Genomic DNA, 18,114 nt, shown 5'->3' on the forward strand with positions numbered 1-18,114 from the left:
CACTATTGATTACTCGTAAAATCTTGTATCTACCACAAGCCTGCTTTTACTACAGCATAAATGTCACTTTAAGGAACCCCTTTTTATGTCTTCTGTTTTTACGATTCTGATCCTAAGTTGTGATTGGCTCTATGGTGTCCATAAGGAAAAGAAAAATAATCGGACAAAGTTTAATTATCAGCTGAAATAAAAAGATAAGGTAAACATTCCAGGACTTGGTAATTAAAATCTACAAGCATAACTTTGTCTAGAAATGGAACAAGATTTTTATATGATGTAGTGTTAGTGTTATCCAACTGTTAACTTGGTCTTAAATGTCCTGTTTCTATCAGAGATAATTAAAAACAACTAGAGAACCAATAAGAGGCAGCGACCAATCCGATACGACAGTTTGAAGCTGCGTCCTTTACTCATGTCACGTACCATTAAAACATATTTTGTTGCTCCATGATATCCTTATATTCAGATTCAAAAATTTAAGAGCCATCGAAAAATTTATTTTATTGATAAGATCAGGGAAGAGTGTAAATTCACTCTTTCGTGAAAAAAAAAAAATTTTCTAAAAAAGGGATTTAATAGCTTTATGAATATTAAAGGTAAACAATATTTGTTTTCATAGAAATGTTGTTTTTGAAAAATATTCATGGTTTTACTGGTTATATTCCAATGAAGATACCATCGCTCTTATTCAAACATAGTAAAGCTTGTTTAAACATGTCAGCTCATAGGTACATTAATGTTTCATCAATGTACTACCTTATAATGCTATTTGATTGATGCTGTTATATGTACTCTAGTACTTTAAAAACATTGATTTTAGAGTGCATGTTAAGGGCAAGGATGCAAAAAGAAACATCTCCTTGCAATATTTTATTCAAAAGTCTAAAACAGGATCAGATGTTTATTTAAATAATTACACATTTGTCTGTCTGTAGTCTATGCATTCCAAACTTCTTAGTGAGATTAAAAACCTGAAATTAGCAATTCTATTTTTTCCCTTCAAAAGATCGCAAGTGATATTTTATAAATTAGAAGATACAATCGAATTCTTAAACCTTGTCTACACTATCAAACTTTATGTGACAAAAAAAACGTGATGTGCTCATATATGGACATGATTATGTCATATCACTACCATATTTGGGAATATCACTACCATATTTGGGCACATCACACTTTGTCAAACTAGTTTGATAGTGTAGACAGAGCTATAGATGGATGTGTGGTTTAACATGTTAATATGATACGTCATATAATGTCATGATATTTTGAAGAAAAAAATGTCAAGGCTAGAAAACATTACTATCAAAGATGATAGCTTACTGAAATTGAACCAGAAATACTTTCTTATTGCTTCAGTATAACTTTTTAAATTTAATATAAAAAAAAATCAAATCATCTTTGTTCTATGTGACATTACAAAGTCTGTATACTCTTTCAAAAGATGTCGAAGGACAGACAAACCGCTACTTAAAATGTTGTATGATCCTCAACTTGATAGTTCCCAAATGTTTCCCAATGGAAATAAGCAAGCCGGCGTAATCCGTAAGATAACAACACCGACATTGATATTATCGCAGTATTAACATTTTAAGTTGCATTAGCGGCATTGGCAGACGCAAGAATTCTCGATCGCTAGTGATGAAGTTTTAAGATTAATATCATGCTCATCTTGTCGAGAACATTGTTAGTGAGTACACAGCGGAAGCGGGCTTAAGAAACCAACTTTAGTAGTGCTTAAAGTGATTCTTCAGGATTAAGCCCGGACTACTGTACTTAAATTGTTCCGACAAACAGGTCATAGATGGCAGAGTTCATTTGATAAATCCCAATGGATTTCCTTTATAAAAAACTTTGTATTCTGTATATGCAAATGTTTTATAATATAAGAAACCTACAGTATTGAAGGCTACAACATGCTTTATAATAATGTAAACTTATATAACAATGGTATTGTACTTGGTACCAAAAATTAATGTGTTAAATTTTGTTATATGGTAAGGTATTAATAAATGCAAGTGTTTTATAATATAAGAAAGAAACCTATATAGAAAGCCTACAACACATGCTATATAATAATGTAAACTTATATAATAATGGTATTGTACTTGGTACCAAAAATTAATGTGTTCAATTTTGTTATATTATGGTATTATTGAGTGGAGTTGTGGCTTGGTGGTTATGATGCTTGGCTACCACTCCAAGAGTCCTGGGTTCAAATCCTGTCACAAGTCAGGATTTTTTCTAAGGACAAAATTACAACTCCACTCCCAAAGACTTGTAATAAGACTTTGTTTATGTAGAGCATCTTGTGTATATGTTTGTCTTGTGAACTTCTGAGGGTCCCTAATGATCAGCAATTACTGGATGGATCACCCTCATTAAATATGGTCCAAAAAAAAAAAAAAATAAATAAATGCAAGTGTTTTATAATACAAGAAACCTGTATACAAGGCCTACAACACAAGTTGTATAACAATGTAAACTTATATAACAATGCTATTGTACTTGGTACCAACAAATTAATGTGTTCAATTTTGTTATATGTCATCAATAAATAATTAACAAATTTGAAAAATGTTGTACACAAGCATTTAAAAGATTTGTGAAAATGAGAAAAATTCATTAAAATGAATGTTTTATCATAATCTGGTAATTATAATCATACCACTTTATTTCAGTTCTGAGAATGATTAAGAAAGAAGCTAATCAATCCTTTGATTCGTCTGCTGTGCGACTAAAACTACCGGCTTAAAGTGGAAATGAATCCGCTGCAAAACAGCAATATAATGGCCTAGATAATATGTATAGCGGCATCTTTGTAAAGACTGGATCTACAGCATAACCATAAATACTGGCCTAGATAAGATATGAAGCGATTACGGCATCAACTAAAGACTGATATCTTATTTCAAAGCAGACCAAAATAAAAACATTTTTATATTGCATATTGATTTGAACAAAAATATTTTCAAAAATGTTCAATTTAATTTTTTGATTGGCATGAAAACACTAAATTACTGATTTTCTATTTATAATTTCAGTTTCATTTTATATTAAAGAATGGAGAAATTAGGTAATGTATTTCTCCATGGTTACTTTACAGTAATTAAAATTAATAATATATCAATGTTTGACGTACTAGTTTTGCACAATTATTTGTTATAATAATAATATCAACTAGATTTAATCTTGATTAATACTGTGTAGTTTTAATATCAACTTGATATTGTCTACACTATCAAACTAGTTTGACAAAAAAAGTGTGATATGCCCAAATATGGTAGTGATATGCTTAAATATGGTACATAGTGATATGACATCATGATGTCCATATACTGTATGGGCACATCATACACGTGAGGGCGTGTGGCAGTGTGTTGGACGTTGGACTACTGATCGTGACCCTAAAAAAATGACTGGGGTAATAATGTTCAGCGCATTGAGAGCTTGCTTATATGCGCTATATAAGAATGAACTATTATTACTTATTATTATCATATTTTTTTGATAGTGTAGACAGAGCTTAAGATTGTATCAAAATTTGAATGAGTCACAAAATCCTGTGAGCAAATTCATAGCAGGATGTAACCTCTTTGAAGCTACTTTATGTAAGCTGCTGAACATTGACTTCACAAAGGAACTTGAAATCTTGGCCTAGCAGATGGCTTAGCGTTGAAAGACTCCTAGATCTGCTGTCTGCTGTTCACATCTACCTAGGCTTGCAACAACGGATTTATCACACTTATGGCCTACAGTCGGCATTGAATTCGAGAATTAGAAAATACAGTAGAAACAATCATTCAGCATAGAAATGATTAAAGAGACAATATGAGATTGATATCATGTTTTTATCTTCTGAGCATTTTATGATTTTCCACCTTTACTCTGTCCCATCTTGCTTCAGATTCTATGCCATTACCAGGTAAAGGTCAAGAAAACTATTATTATATGCTATTGAATGATTTTTAAATGTGTTTTTGATATGTAGTGTACAGAAAGCAAATTTATGATTTTATATTGGACAAATAAACTATGTGGAAGCAGCACATTCATTCATTCATACACGACAAACATTTTTAATTTACGCAAACCAATGGTGGAGAGCGCCGCTTCTAGATAAAACAACAATAGACCTCTCTCTAAAGAGATGATACATTTACGAAAAGAAGAAATTGCATTGAGCACCATAAGATTGTGTTATCGTCAACGAAGCATGCCTTCAAGCGAGGGAGCTACTGTATCCTACCAAGCATCATTTTTTTCATTTTTATTTATTTCTTCTGATCAATCAAGTTATCTGGATTTCTGATTCAAAGTGACTATTACCAAGGTCATAGGCAAGTGACTTGATATCATGACAAGTGTGATTTAATGACTTAGCCATGGTTTGGTGGATGCATTTCAAGGCAACCTTTCTCTGCTTGCTTGTTTGTGCAATAGACCTTTCATTTACCCTCTGGCTAAAGTATCAAAATGCACTAACTGGTAAAAGAAAACAGTACAGTATAGTACTGAGCATTACTAGAAAGTTAAAATTTGTAATGCAGTTTTAATCATTAAAAATCATATACTTACAATGCATTGAACTCTTCTAGACGCTCTGCAGACGTCAATGTGTATGTGATGGTTGTGGATTCTTCGTCGGAGCTGTTTGAATGTTGCCATGGTATTACAGCATCATAGTAGTGAATAGCTGTTATTTCTAAGCCTTTTCTTGGTTTTATTCTGGAAATTAAAAATTTTTCAATGAAAACAAAATTAAAAACAATACATACTAAATATTCTTATAATAATTTTAATCAATAAAACGAAAAGTGAAAAATGTTAGGGTTAAAAAGTTTTTTTTTACATATTTTTTTGTTTTGTATCTTAAATTAAATTCTGAAGAAAAAAGATCTACTAAAACTAAAATGTTCTTACATTCAAAAACCATAATGGATAATCTTTTGAAAAGTTGTGAATTGAACGAACTCCCACCGGCGCCAAGAAAGAAATGACTAGTTAGAACATTAATTAAGTATTTCTGGTAGGGAGGAAAACCGTTTGATATAAGAACGTTGTTTAACCATCAAGATACTTCTTAATTGGTTGTTTTAGTAGTAAAGTGGAAACAAATTAAATAACAGACCAAATTGCCTCTTGGCCAATCATGCAATAACACCAGAGGCCACAACCCTACGAAATCAATTTTATCAAGGTTTTCTATCTTGTCGTTTTTATTTTATCTTTCAGTTGTTTAGTTGCAGACCGTGTTTCAGCCTAATTAACGTCCATAAAGAGTGAAGCACAGAGAGTTAATTCGTCTTTGATGAAGCCGAGAATCAACGATTTCTTTGTAACATAAATCTCATTGGCGAAATCAACATCGTTATAATATTCGTTGATGTTATCTCTTTCACCGATATTATTATCTCCCTTGCTGATATTATCTTCAGCTCATCTTCCATTATAAGTATTGTACAATGATACCGTATATGACTTGAGTAATCCCATGCTATAATCCCTAATTTTGGACACAAGACAGGTAGATCCTTTATTAATCCAAGCATAATCTCACCTCTTAATTTTGGCCAAATTTCTTACCCAGGACTCTAGAGACTATACTCAGAATAATATTCATTGTCTAATGTACAGTATGATGTATTTGGTAAGAATTGTGTTTTTTGTATAGTTTTTTAAACTCAGACTGTAAATGATAACTTGTGTTAGTTTTATAGTAAGTAATGGCCTTGTGAAAAACACCAATCTGGTGATTCAAGTGTTGCATCCGTTTTTAAATAAAGTTGTTATATTACATTATAATTATGCATCAGTAGCATCATTAATTCAGTAATAACATTTGGTTTTTTTAAATATTTTTTTATCCCATTAAAACGTTTTCTCTTTTAATATCTCCTGGTTATATGGAAGGTGAATGTCTGCGATTGTAATTCTCCCGGTGGAACTGGTTTCTTAAATTATCAACAACTTTTAGCGAGCTTAACTGAAACAGAACGCTGAAATTATTAAAAGCGTTTATGAATGCTATTAACAAAAAAAAAATGAATAAAATCATACATGATATTAATAAGCCTAGTTATTATACCGTAGCATATCATTTTATTTATACTAATTCTTTTAAGATAGAATCATCTATCGTTAGATGTTTTACGAGGCAAGGGACTGTAATCATCAACATTTAAACAGTTATTAACTTTTTCTGTTTATATAATTACCATTTTCTTTTACCAAATTGATCAAATAATTTATTTACGACACTAGATTGGTCAAGCACATAAAATATATTCTTCTCGATATGAACCGAATCTTAAGGGACATGGAATCTGCAAACTCCGCTATTAAAGACAGATAATGAATAACGCAAGGCAAACATCATTGTAGCATGTTCATAAAAAAAAATGAATTTTAATTATGATATTCAAGGCCAAAGATTTATTACATTTTGTTTTGTAACAAAGATGTTACGTGTACGCGAGTTCATTCCCCTTAAGCTTCCATTTTTATGGAGCTGGTGCAAACAAGATGATTCCTTTTGATTGCTTCCTTTAGGAGGAGCGAGTATTAATTACAAACAGAAGATATTGCTACGGGATTTGAAATCATTGAAAGGTGACACAGAGGTCACCTTTAGGCTAAAAAACTTGTCATTGTACGAAGAATGCATGTGATTTTATTTTAATAACCACTATACAGTAAGAGGTACTGTAAATGTCTATCACCGAGACACTGGTACGTTAAATTTCCAAACAGCTGTTGATTAAAGGACATCATACTGTATTAGAACTACTGTAGTGTCTGTTGTCCTCACAGGTCTATAGTAGGCTTTGTTCATCTTTATGTTCTAATGTAGTAAGGCTTATGAGAGTTTGTGCATTCATTTGTTAAGATCTGTCTACACTATCAAACTAGTTTGACAAAAAGAGTGTGATGTGTCTAAATATGGTAGTGATAATCTCAAATATGGTAGTGATATGATATCATCAAGTCCATACAGTATATGGGCACATCACATTTTTCTGTCACATAAGGTTTGATAGTGTAGACAGAGCTTTATTCACATCAATATTTGTATACAAATGACTGGAATTGGACTGAAAATTATCCACCATTTTGGATCTGATAAACAGTACAGTAGAAGCGGCAAGCCATAATGTTTAAAATACAAACTTTGCTCATCAATATGGTAAAACTGGCAATCTGAACTACTATTTACATAGACTGTACTTTAAATTTTAATATTTTTGTTATTGCAGTCTTTTGTGATACATATTAATAACATTAACAATACATGCAATAAATATCAACATTAACCATTGTAAAATGCTATAAAAACATAAGCAAACAGCTTTAAAAAGATGCTATGGATATTAATGTTGGCTTATGCAAATTATTTAAATAAACTTAACTTAAAAACTTCACTTAAAAACTTAACCCACAATTGACAAATTGCAGACAAAGGCAATAATATACAATAACAAACCAATGAATATTTAAATAAATTATGTCAAATCTAATAATACAATTTCTAAATAAACAGGCCTTCTGTTTTTAATCTCACGAGTATTAGCGACAAAATAAAAAAAAAATGAATATAGGTCGCAAATACATGTGGGTCACATCAGTTTTTTTGCATACGGTCTATGCATCTCGTCGTTAATGACTTTTCCCTTCATTTTCTTAATGAACAAAACGCCAACAAAATTTGTCTTAAATCAGTTCTTAATATGACTAAGTGTGATTCATTTTCGGTAAAGAGAGAAGATGTAAATTTGAAGGCTTTATTGCAACTGGAAATAGGTTTAGTGAACAAACTGTGTATAAATTGAATGGAGCGTCACAACAGTAATTGGCTAGTAAGTAGGTCATGTCTTGTACACTGTTACGTTTACATTCAATAATCATTTTTGTTACTAATCATAGTCACATAGCAACTGTCGCGCGCCAGTTAATTATTAGGATGAAATGATGTGTTGAATTAAATGATGTTTGTCTAATTACATTAAATAAAATTTTCAAATTTTTCAAAAAAAAAGATAAGTAAATTTTCAATGTTTTTTTTTGTAATCGACAAAGAAGAATTGTAGCGTACTAAAGCCTGTTTTCCTGTTGACGTTATTCGACGCTATCGTCGTTGATCGTTAACAGTACAACGATGATCGTTTGAAAATGATCAAGTTGAAATGATAACGATAGCGAGTACCTTTTCCTGTAAATCGTTACCATTTCAATGTTTACGTAGAAGATTGCCGATTATTGTTATTGTCAAATAACGTCGACAGGAAAACAGGCTTAAATGAACAATAGAACTTACTTGATAGAAAACGATTCCGCTTCAAGATCCTGCGGGATACTGACGGGAATAAGGAAACCATGAGTAGGGCTAACGTCTTTGTTATCCGGAGCCTTGATGATAACTCTACTCTTATCGTCAATTCGAGAATAATGTCCTCCTAACGGTTGAAGCGGAACTTCTCCTACATGTACGTATACTGAGGGCGCTTGTCGCGATTCCTCGCCTTTTTGTGTGGTAGTCATTCCTCTGCCCTTTAGACTATTATCCTTACGTGTGCATTCACCCGTAACAGTTTTTGATACGCTATAGGACAATTGCATTTTTGAGTTTTGATACGAAGCATCCGCGATTCCCAACCACCATTCCATAGGGATGGGCACATCGAGGAAACATGATCCTGTCGACTTATTTAGCATACATGAAGATACAATAGCGCCCTCAGCGTACAAAATATGCAAATCGATGCAAATTGACAAATCGTTCAATACTTTTAATTGTTTATGATCTAAGTGAAATAATATATTTAAACTAGGGCTATAAGCTTGAACATGTTTTGTTATAATATGAGTTTGTATTTTTAAATTATATAGTTCAGAGCTATTAAATATTAAAGAGTCACTGTCAAAAACGTGAAATGGTCCGTACGAAGCTGACACAGCGCCCCCATGTGACTGCACATCCCATACTAATTTATCGACAAACAATCCATGCCCGCTATACGTAATGTTTTCACGAATCAAAATCTCTTCAGAGTTGTGTTTTCGTGTTTGAACGAAGAATGACGAGTTGGTATTTGCGTTGAGATCCGCTGATAAGTAAGTCGATTGAGGTCGTATACTTGACGGCCTGTTTGATGAGGCTGCAATACCTGAAAGACATAACATACATCAATTATTATTATTGCTCAAATTTATTTTTCTCATATTATATAAAAATACAGTATGATTGATTAGTACTTTTTTTACCATTAGAATGCAATTTATTTCTCATTATTGCCATGTCCTTTGTGTCACAACATTTCTTATGAATTTAACATGGGCAAAGTTAATCGGAAATTACAGTACTCATAATTAAGCCATTATTATGTTGTTACTTCACTTAGTGCAATAACCTGGTCAAATAAAACTAGTCTATTGGCGTAGAAGTCACATGTGGGTTAGATAATATGATATATTTGAATACAATAATTAAAATATCATGAATAATTAACATATTTCACACTTTTTATAGTAAATAGTCGGTCTAAAATGCATACAAAATAAATGGTACACAGATATTACAGAGTCAAATGTTAAGTTTTGAAATACATGTTTAAATTTTACAGATTAATACACATAATATTTATTTAAAAAATCATGTTTTTTTACAGTGGTTTTTCTCAGCTTATTTTCAAAATGATTTTCAAATATTATTGATTTAATAACATTCATTTTAAACTAAAAAAATTTAGCCTAAATTACAATTCGGGGTGGGATATATACAGTATATTACATTGACAACAAGAAGATCTTTTTTCCATGAAAAATAACTACTACAGAATGATGATACTGTATCTAGAAATAAAAGCCACAAAAACTCCATTTGCTCGGTCACTGATTGGTCTAGGCTAGGCTAACTATTTGTCAAAATTAGCTTCAGGCAAAAACTAGCTAGACCTCCTACAGTTCAGTCTGCCTAGAATGTGATGAACTGCAGGCCTGGAACATTAAACTTCACAGAGTCCCGCAAGAGCACCTATCGAGTCAGTTGTTACTGTTCTATCATTCCAACTGTGCCTGCCAAAGGCCAACGCATCTGCGGATTTGTTGTATCTTTGCGAATTCCACCAACACAGCATGCAAAAAGACGGTTTTTTTATATCAAGTTAATGCAATATCTATTCCTATAGATTAGAAATGTTTTCTTTGTTCGTAGTTGGTTTGCGACTGAGTTTTTATTTTTGCAACATTTGTATATTATCGTATAACCTCACCTCTCTGTATTGGAAGCAAATTTATGCTGATGTAAATTTACATGAGTTAACTACTCATGAAATCTGAAATTGTCAATTTATAACTGAAAATTTCAAGAAATCAATCAAATCAACAGATTCAATCATTAAATTACAGCATATTTATTAGAACAAGTTAGTTTATAATATCACTAATCTATGGCTTAAACAAAGCACTTAACCTCATAACTTTCAAATTAAGATACGTGTTTACGACACGTTTCACGAACGTGTGCAAATCGCAACATCATGATGAATTGCACACAGACAATCCAAAACAAAATTGAGGCAAATCGCAAAATCAATGAATTGCGAACCAAAAGTTGTATACCACACAACACAAATTCTGTTTATAAGCAACGACAAAAGTGTAGGAGTATACGATACGCCTGAGTGCATTCAGAAACGATTCCTCAGTCTGTGAAATATCGGAAACTGGTGAATCAATAAGGTGCGAAAAACTTTTCAATCCAGACAGTAGGTAAAAGATTCTTTGCTAGGCTGGTTATAATCTGTTTATGAAGTGCTACGCTAAATGGGTTTCAATTTCACGCTCGCAATTCGTTCACTGATTTCAAGGTTATTGATCCGCGGAGCTGAATAGTATATGATTGACATATTCAGAAGAAAGCGTTACGAAGGAAATTACCATTGTTTTGCCATTCTCCACCTGTAGGTATCGAATTATTTTGTCGAATGAAAATCAGTGAAGTGGGAATAAATAGTTTAAATAGGTAATCAAGCGTTATAATGTGATATGGCTTAATGAGTATTAGTGTATAGCATCCCACATGGTGTTATATACATTATAATACGTTCCATGATATCCTACGTGTGTTAGATAAAATCGTTGGCCCTTTCCCATCATCGGTATGTATAAAACTTGTAAACCGGTAAAGAAAAACACAAATACATTTGACTTCTCAACCAATGGAATGCTATAGAAAAGATTTATCAGATAAAATTTGTTATTCATACATGTATATTCTGTAGTTACGCTGGTTGCACAAACACCAAATGTATAACTGTGGTAACTAGCGAATGAACAATATAATTATACAATACAATGCATAAAAATGAAAATTTTGGCAGGGACAGGTTTATGCAAAATACATTGATGTAAAGCCGATTTTCCACTAGGCAAATTTGTCGAATCGAAAAAGCTTGCATATTTGTGATTTGAAAGAGGGACAATGAATATGCATGCGTATAACCCGACGCTTTTGATTTGCACGAACAAATTTGTCTAGTGGAAAATCGGCGTGACTCAAATGAGCCAGCTACCCCTCATGAAGGATTAACTATCATTTGACAGCTTGCCATATTCTTTCTGGCCGTCATCATTTTGAATTAGCTTTCTGCTAATTTTATTGTATCTCCATTGAGATCCAGCTACTGATTACTACCCACAACATTTTTATTTTTCATTTTTCAGTAATTTACCTTTGGAGATATCTTATAAAATATATACAAAATAAATTAATAAGTACAGAGATGTTTGTCTATTTTACAATTCAAGGGCTTTATATAGCTTTAGCAGCAATAAAGGTTCGGTAAATTTGTTGATCCTGGTTTCTGTTCCTCCTTAACAAATTATTAGTGATCTTAATTACTTTCTGTATCTGCCGTTTATCTACAAAATCTTTCCACTCAAAGACTAAATCTATACAATCGTCTACCAAAGGTCCAAATCAATGGTATAGTTGTATGTTAATGACAAAATACTATAGACTTTTATACTAATCTAACAGGGCTAATATCGTTAAGTATAGTAAATGAGTTCAAAGTCTTACTTCTAATTACTTAACACAGGGTCATCAAGTACAAAATGATTTTGTACTGGTCTCAGCTGTTTACCAATCTACGTTTTATAGCCACCGTTTTATTGCCTTATTCTGATAGGGCTCGCCTTGATTGCTCTCCATGGCTCTACCTTCCATTTGCTAGGATATTTACGAGCACGGAACTTAAGTACCGGTAGATCTAGTAAAATCAGCGTCGGCCATAAATGCCTAACAATAATGTGGTTACAACATAACACAAATGCTATTAAGTTGATTTGATTGGAATGCTATGAAAACTTTTAATTCTAGTTTGTCATAACACACAGTCTATTGAAGATTCCAAGCCAGTGTTATTTTTAATATACAGACTTTCTATGGAAACTAATGGAAAGTTAGTACTTAGCTGAAAAGTTTAGTACTTGGTGTTTTAAGTTGAACAAAATTTACGACTTTATTTGATACACAGCCACCTTTAAAAGCCCACCCAAAATATACATAGGCCTTCAGTACAGTATGTCCATAGATGCATGTTTTTCATCAGACTGCTATAGTACATTGGTAGAAATTAAACAAACCGATAAAAAAAAACAATCATTTAAAGTTCACAATTAATTATAATTTTGTCATAGTGACTTTATAAATGGTGAATAATTTGATGCTTCTACAAGCTTGTTCTTGTGATTATTTTAAAGATTATAAATTGTAAATGTTGTATGCAAGTATAACATGCATATTTCTCAACAAGCATAAAATACAAAGCCAATTTGAACACAAATGCAACAGTCATAACACCATCTATCATCACATAAATTTATCATGAACAACTGTAACTATAAATTACAAATTTACATGTTTAGCGGCATTTAGTGCAACGGGAAAGATATGCATGCTTGATGCGAATCCTCTCTACAACGGTACAAATTAATCTAGCAGGGAATCGTTTTTGAAAATGTACCAGTATTTTTAAGTATGTTTTATGCGGGGTTTTATGTATTGTAATTTTGTTCAAGTCTTTTTCTGTTTTTGCTTTTTCTAAATTTGTTATTTGTTATAAGGACCCCATTGGAAATAAGTCCTACATCGGGACTTTCATGGGCTATCCTGCATCTCTGTATCTGTCTTTTTAAAATTTAAATTGTATATATATATATATATCTTGTATCGTAAATTGTGCATGTTTTTTTAATGAGATGTTGCATGTGATAAGCTGGAGGGAGAATGAGTGGTATGAGAAGGAATGGAAAGAGGGGGAATGGGTGATATGGAGAGGAAGTTGGGGGGGGGGGTGTTGGGAGGGAGGAGAGAATGAGTGGTACTGGTAGCAAAGTGTAAGAGTTTCAAAAAAGCATAACAAAACATAGTGTACTTTGGAATGGTACCTGCAGTACAAAACATTTGGAACATATGTACATCTTATTGGCTAGTGCACTTAACTTATCAACAATATGATAAAAGATAATTCTAAATGGGTGAGCTATATCAGTACTATTGAACATACAGAAACATTACATAGTGTGTTAGCAATAGATTACAAGATTACATTAATTTTTACAATAATATTGCTAAAAATGGTCGTAGATGCTTTTATGCTCATTAATGTACAGTATCTACAAACATACAGAAGTAAAAAGATGATATTCAACTACAGTAGTTTTTCTTAACATAAATTTATACAGTTAAACTGCTATTTTTCTTTTATTTAATTTTTTTCAATGCATTTTATTCTTGAAATACTTAGAAATGCCTGTTAGGCCAATTATACAGACATTTAATTGACTTTCTATGAAATACAGACATTTTTTTTTCAATGCATTTTATTTTTTAAATAATTAGAAATGCCTGTTCAGGTCAATTATACAGGCATTTAATCAATTGAATTTCTACGAAATACAGAAATTAATAATAGTTCATTCTTTTAAAACGCTATATAGAATTGTTTGGGGAACAGAATTAAATTATAATCAACAAAAAAGTACAAAATTGACAAACAATACAACAGTACTTCCACTAACTTTTAATCCAATGTATCCTTTGAACTAATTAAAACTAATACTTTTATAAAGGAATACTACAGATGTATTAAATAACTAATTAAAATTTAATAATCTCTATTGTATTAGAAGAAAGGAACACAACTTTGTGAATGGGATGAATCAACCCTATTGTTTGATCAACAAAAAGCTCAAAGTGGCTTAGTGTTGTTTTTGTCAGTGATACATACTTGTTAAGTCACACCTATACTAGCACACTAGCAGTGGCTTGAATATTCTATTATAGGAATTGGTTTGTGAAAAATTAAAGTAAATATCTTGGCTGAAATATGATGTGTTGTATACTACTTATTATAATCATGAATATTAATGACCTACACAACTGGCGCCTATATAGTGTTTTCATTGGTACATTTGAAATTATAATCGTGAAACGTTGATACCTTCAAACAAATACTTTAGTGTAGGTCGCAGTATTCTTTTTCAATGTTAATTATTACAAAAATAAAAAACGTTTAAAGTTTTGGAGTTACGTTACAGGAACCTGAAACCGACCATTTTACCCAACAAACAAACCTAGGCCGACTACACAATAAGTTTTGTACTGGCAAAATAACTCATCTATATTCACTGAAGTAAAATAGACAATTGTTGGTACTAAACAAATACAAAGAAACATGTTGTACGTTGGTATATTTCGTATAGTTCCCTGCGGCTTTATAAGGATTGACTTTTCTTTTAGGTGTTTTCAATAGGATCAATTTCAGAATTCAGCAAGACTCCATTCATGGCCTGATGACTTTGTTTATACCTTGTTAGTTTTCAACAGTACCGCCAAACAAAAGCAAGCAACTTAGCCTGATTTCAACGAGATCAATCGAAAGTTGGCAAGCACTGCGGGTCGACATTGAAAAGGACCAGAGATATGTGAATGAAACACAATGTATAGGTACTTCATACATCGCTCTGGTTATTGTCAGATTCTAAATTGGATTCTTTTGATGAGAACTGTAAAATCCCTACTTAATACGATTAATTTGGTTAACTATGGCTGAAAGGGAGCAATGGGAAGCTTATTAATGAAGATTTTTAAGTACCTTTCGACATCCTATTTCAACAAAGAGAATCTTCCTTTGAAGGGGGGCTTAAACATTCTTCTGATAATTGTCAAATGGCAGAAAGATTCAACTCATCAACAATCAACATTGTTATTCTTTACCTGGGAATTAGTTACAAGTAGTATAATAATTGGATAATAACAGCACTAAAGTTATTTTTGCAGTTTCAAGTGGGGAGTGTGATTGCTGTAGTTTCTTTTGCAGATTTCATGTAGGACTTTTTTAGACTGAGCACATTTCTTTACAGTTTTTTCTTATGATTAAAAAAAAATGATATATTAGGCGACTTTAATAGGCAACAACCCAAAAAATTTTCAAACTCATAAACCCATGTAATATAGCACAAATATGGCACATTTCCACACAGTTTTGTTAACCTCTAATCAGCTTAAATTGTTAGTTGTTAATATGTTACTTATTTATAAACAGCTACAGAAATGTTATTTTTGATACTTTTCTTTTTGTTTTTACATTGCCTTGTAAATGAACGTGTGCCGCTGATACAAAAGCGTTTGTTCAATAAATGTATCTATCTTATCTACTGTAAAAAAACAGATAAATGAAAAACTAACAAAAACAATTACAAAAAGTGTCACATCACTCTCCTTTTGCCTTGTAAATGAACGTGTGCCGCTGATACAAAAGCGTTTGTTCAATAAATTTATCTATCTTATCTACTGTACTGTATATCTATAGTATAGTAATTTTTTATATTTTGTACATAATTTAGTTTAAGTTTCCTTGTAAATAGGCCTATTGTTAAATCTTTTTTTTTCTCTAACTTTTATTTTACTTACTCTGGATGCACCTTCATTCAAGAAGTGTGCCACTGTTTCAAAAGTGTAGCTGCCAAATAAATTATTATATTACTACACTGAATGATATTGTTTTTCAAATATTTCAAAATTTTAAATATTATATCCACATTTGGATGCCAGTCATTAATTTCTTAAGTGGCACTAACTAACCAAGCATAACTAATTTAAGTTTATGTTCTTTGTTTACCATACTTAATAATCAGTTGTGTAATTCATTAAACAAATACTTCTTAGATTTGCCAATTAACATTAGCAACAAGCAAAATGCATGCTTACAGAAAACCTAAATAAATAAGTTAAAATTTATGCATCACATTCATCAGTGGAAAATTCCTTTCATTTATTGTCATTTTTGCATACAAAATATACATAGAAATTATGTTTGCTCTGAGATACAAAAAAAACAGATAAATGAAAAACTAACAAAAACAATTACAAAGTGTCACATCACTCTCCTTTTAGCCAACTTGTAAGATTTTCAAACTACAGTAGCTCCCCTCCCCATTTTATAACTTTTGGTGACCGCATACTAAGTCACTTTAATCTGAAATGTCAAAGGTTACTAGTCAGTCAATACTAATTATCTACTGTACTTATGTATCAACTACACTGGTGGTAATTGAGTCTAACTTATTTTAACACACTTGTAAAATGCCCTTTAAACTCTGTATTGACTTCCAATATTTTAACAAAACACAACAAGGATTTATAACATGCCATCATTGATTGGATTAATTTAAATGCATGTTTTTATCTAACGCTTTTAATTAAATACTCCTCCCAAATAAACATAATATACACCCTTTTTTATATATAAATTTTTTACCATTTTTGCTGAGTCAAAATATTTATTGTTTATTTATTTTGAATATTATTAATTATATCATTATGTACTGTGATGAAACATGTCTACTTGACAAGAACTGAACAAGAAGACTTCGCTAGCTATTTATAAAGCTCTGTCTACACTATCAAACTTTTAGGTGAAAAAAAGTGTGATGTGCCCAAATATGATAGTGGTATGACATCATCACGTCCATGTATAGGCACATCACATTTTTTTTTGTCACATAGGGCCTGTTTCTGCTGCATAAAAATAACCGGTTAAAATCGGTGTGAATAAATTAAAATCGGTGTGAATAAATTAACTCCATTTTCTTGCCAGCAGAAACAGGACACATTTTTGGTAACCGGTTAAAAGGCAGCGCAAAGTAACCGGTTAAAAACACCAATTTAAATCGGTGTTAGAACGCCGTTTAACCGGTTATCGCTGAGCAATTCTTAGCTGCAACACGAAATAACGGTTATTTGATTGACAGTTGTGACCCCGGGTCAGATACCGTCGCGAACCATGTGTGTTTTCCTCGTGGTTTTGACAATCGAACGAAGAAGTGAACATGTATGTGGATGAATGAAATCACAAGATGTGTTATTCAGTTGTGGGGGGAAGAGAAACTACGGGGAAGGATGGCAGGCAATAGAAAAGATTCACAGATATATAAGAGCATTTTTGCGAAAGTAAAAGAGGAATTCGGGGTGGAGTTCCAGACTACCCAAGCTAAACAATTTGAGGTGTTAATACACGCTCGCGAAGGGTATATGTATGGTCCTATAAATACCAAAACGGAAACAAAAGGGACTCAGAATGTTGCAAATACCTACCAAACGAGAATAGATAATGGTTAATTAATTATGAAAACCCAAATTTTATAGCAAAAATCGTCCGAATTTATGTTAAAAAAGATGAATTTTAGCAACAAAAACTGAAACCAAACGAGCGTATTTATGGCACGCCCTTAGTGCCTTTAATAGGAGAACAATGAACAATCTTACTTTGATCGTTTTACATCATCATTTTTTATAAAAACATCACATCGACCGAAAACAAAGGTTATCAGAGCCTTTGATAATATATTACATATGATTTTATTAAGCATAAAAATGTGCTATTATTTATGTTAGTACATAAATATACGAAATAATGTTCAACACTCATTATTCTATCAAAGGCACTATGTGCGTGCGATATTCTATGACTTGGATACACTCGTTTGATTTAAGTTTTTGCGGTCAAACTCATCGTTTTTAACATAAATTCGGACGATTTTTGCTATAAA

At 31.9% G+C, this 18,114-nt stretch overlaps 1 protein-coding gene across 1 annotated transcript in view; it reads right to left on the reverse strand.

Annotated features, from left to right (window-relative positions):
- LOC144835809 (transmembrane protein 132B-like) overlaps window positions 1-18,114 on the reverse strand; it is a 33,709-nt gene that overhangs the window by 12,138 nt on the left and 3,457 nt on the right. Inside the window, exons 2-3 of the mRNA XM_078690903.1 lie at window positions 8,315-9,164; window positions 4,579-4,728 (exon numbers count right to left, since the gene is read on the reverse strand). Coding sequence (XP_078547029.1) covers window positions 4,579-4,728; window positions 8,315-9,164 — 1,000 coding nt within the window. The remainder of the gene's footprint in view (window positions 1-4,578; window positions 4,729-8,314; window positions 9,165-18,114) is intronic.

This window comes from Antedon bifida, chromosome 2, assembly GCF_963402885.1.
Source record: "Antedon bifida chromosome 2, ecAntBifi1.1, whole genome shotgun sequence".
Classification (NCBI taxonomy): domain Eukaryota; kingdom Metazoa; phylum Echinodermata; class Crinoidea; order Comatulida; family Antedonidae; genus Antedon; species Antedon bifida.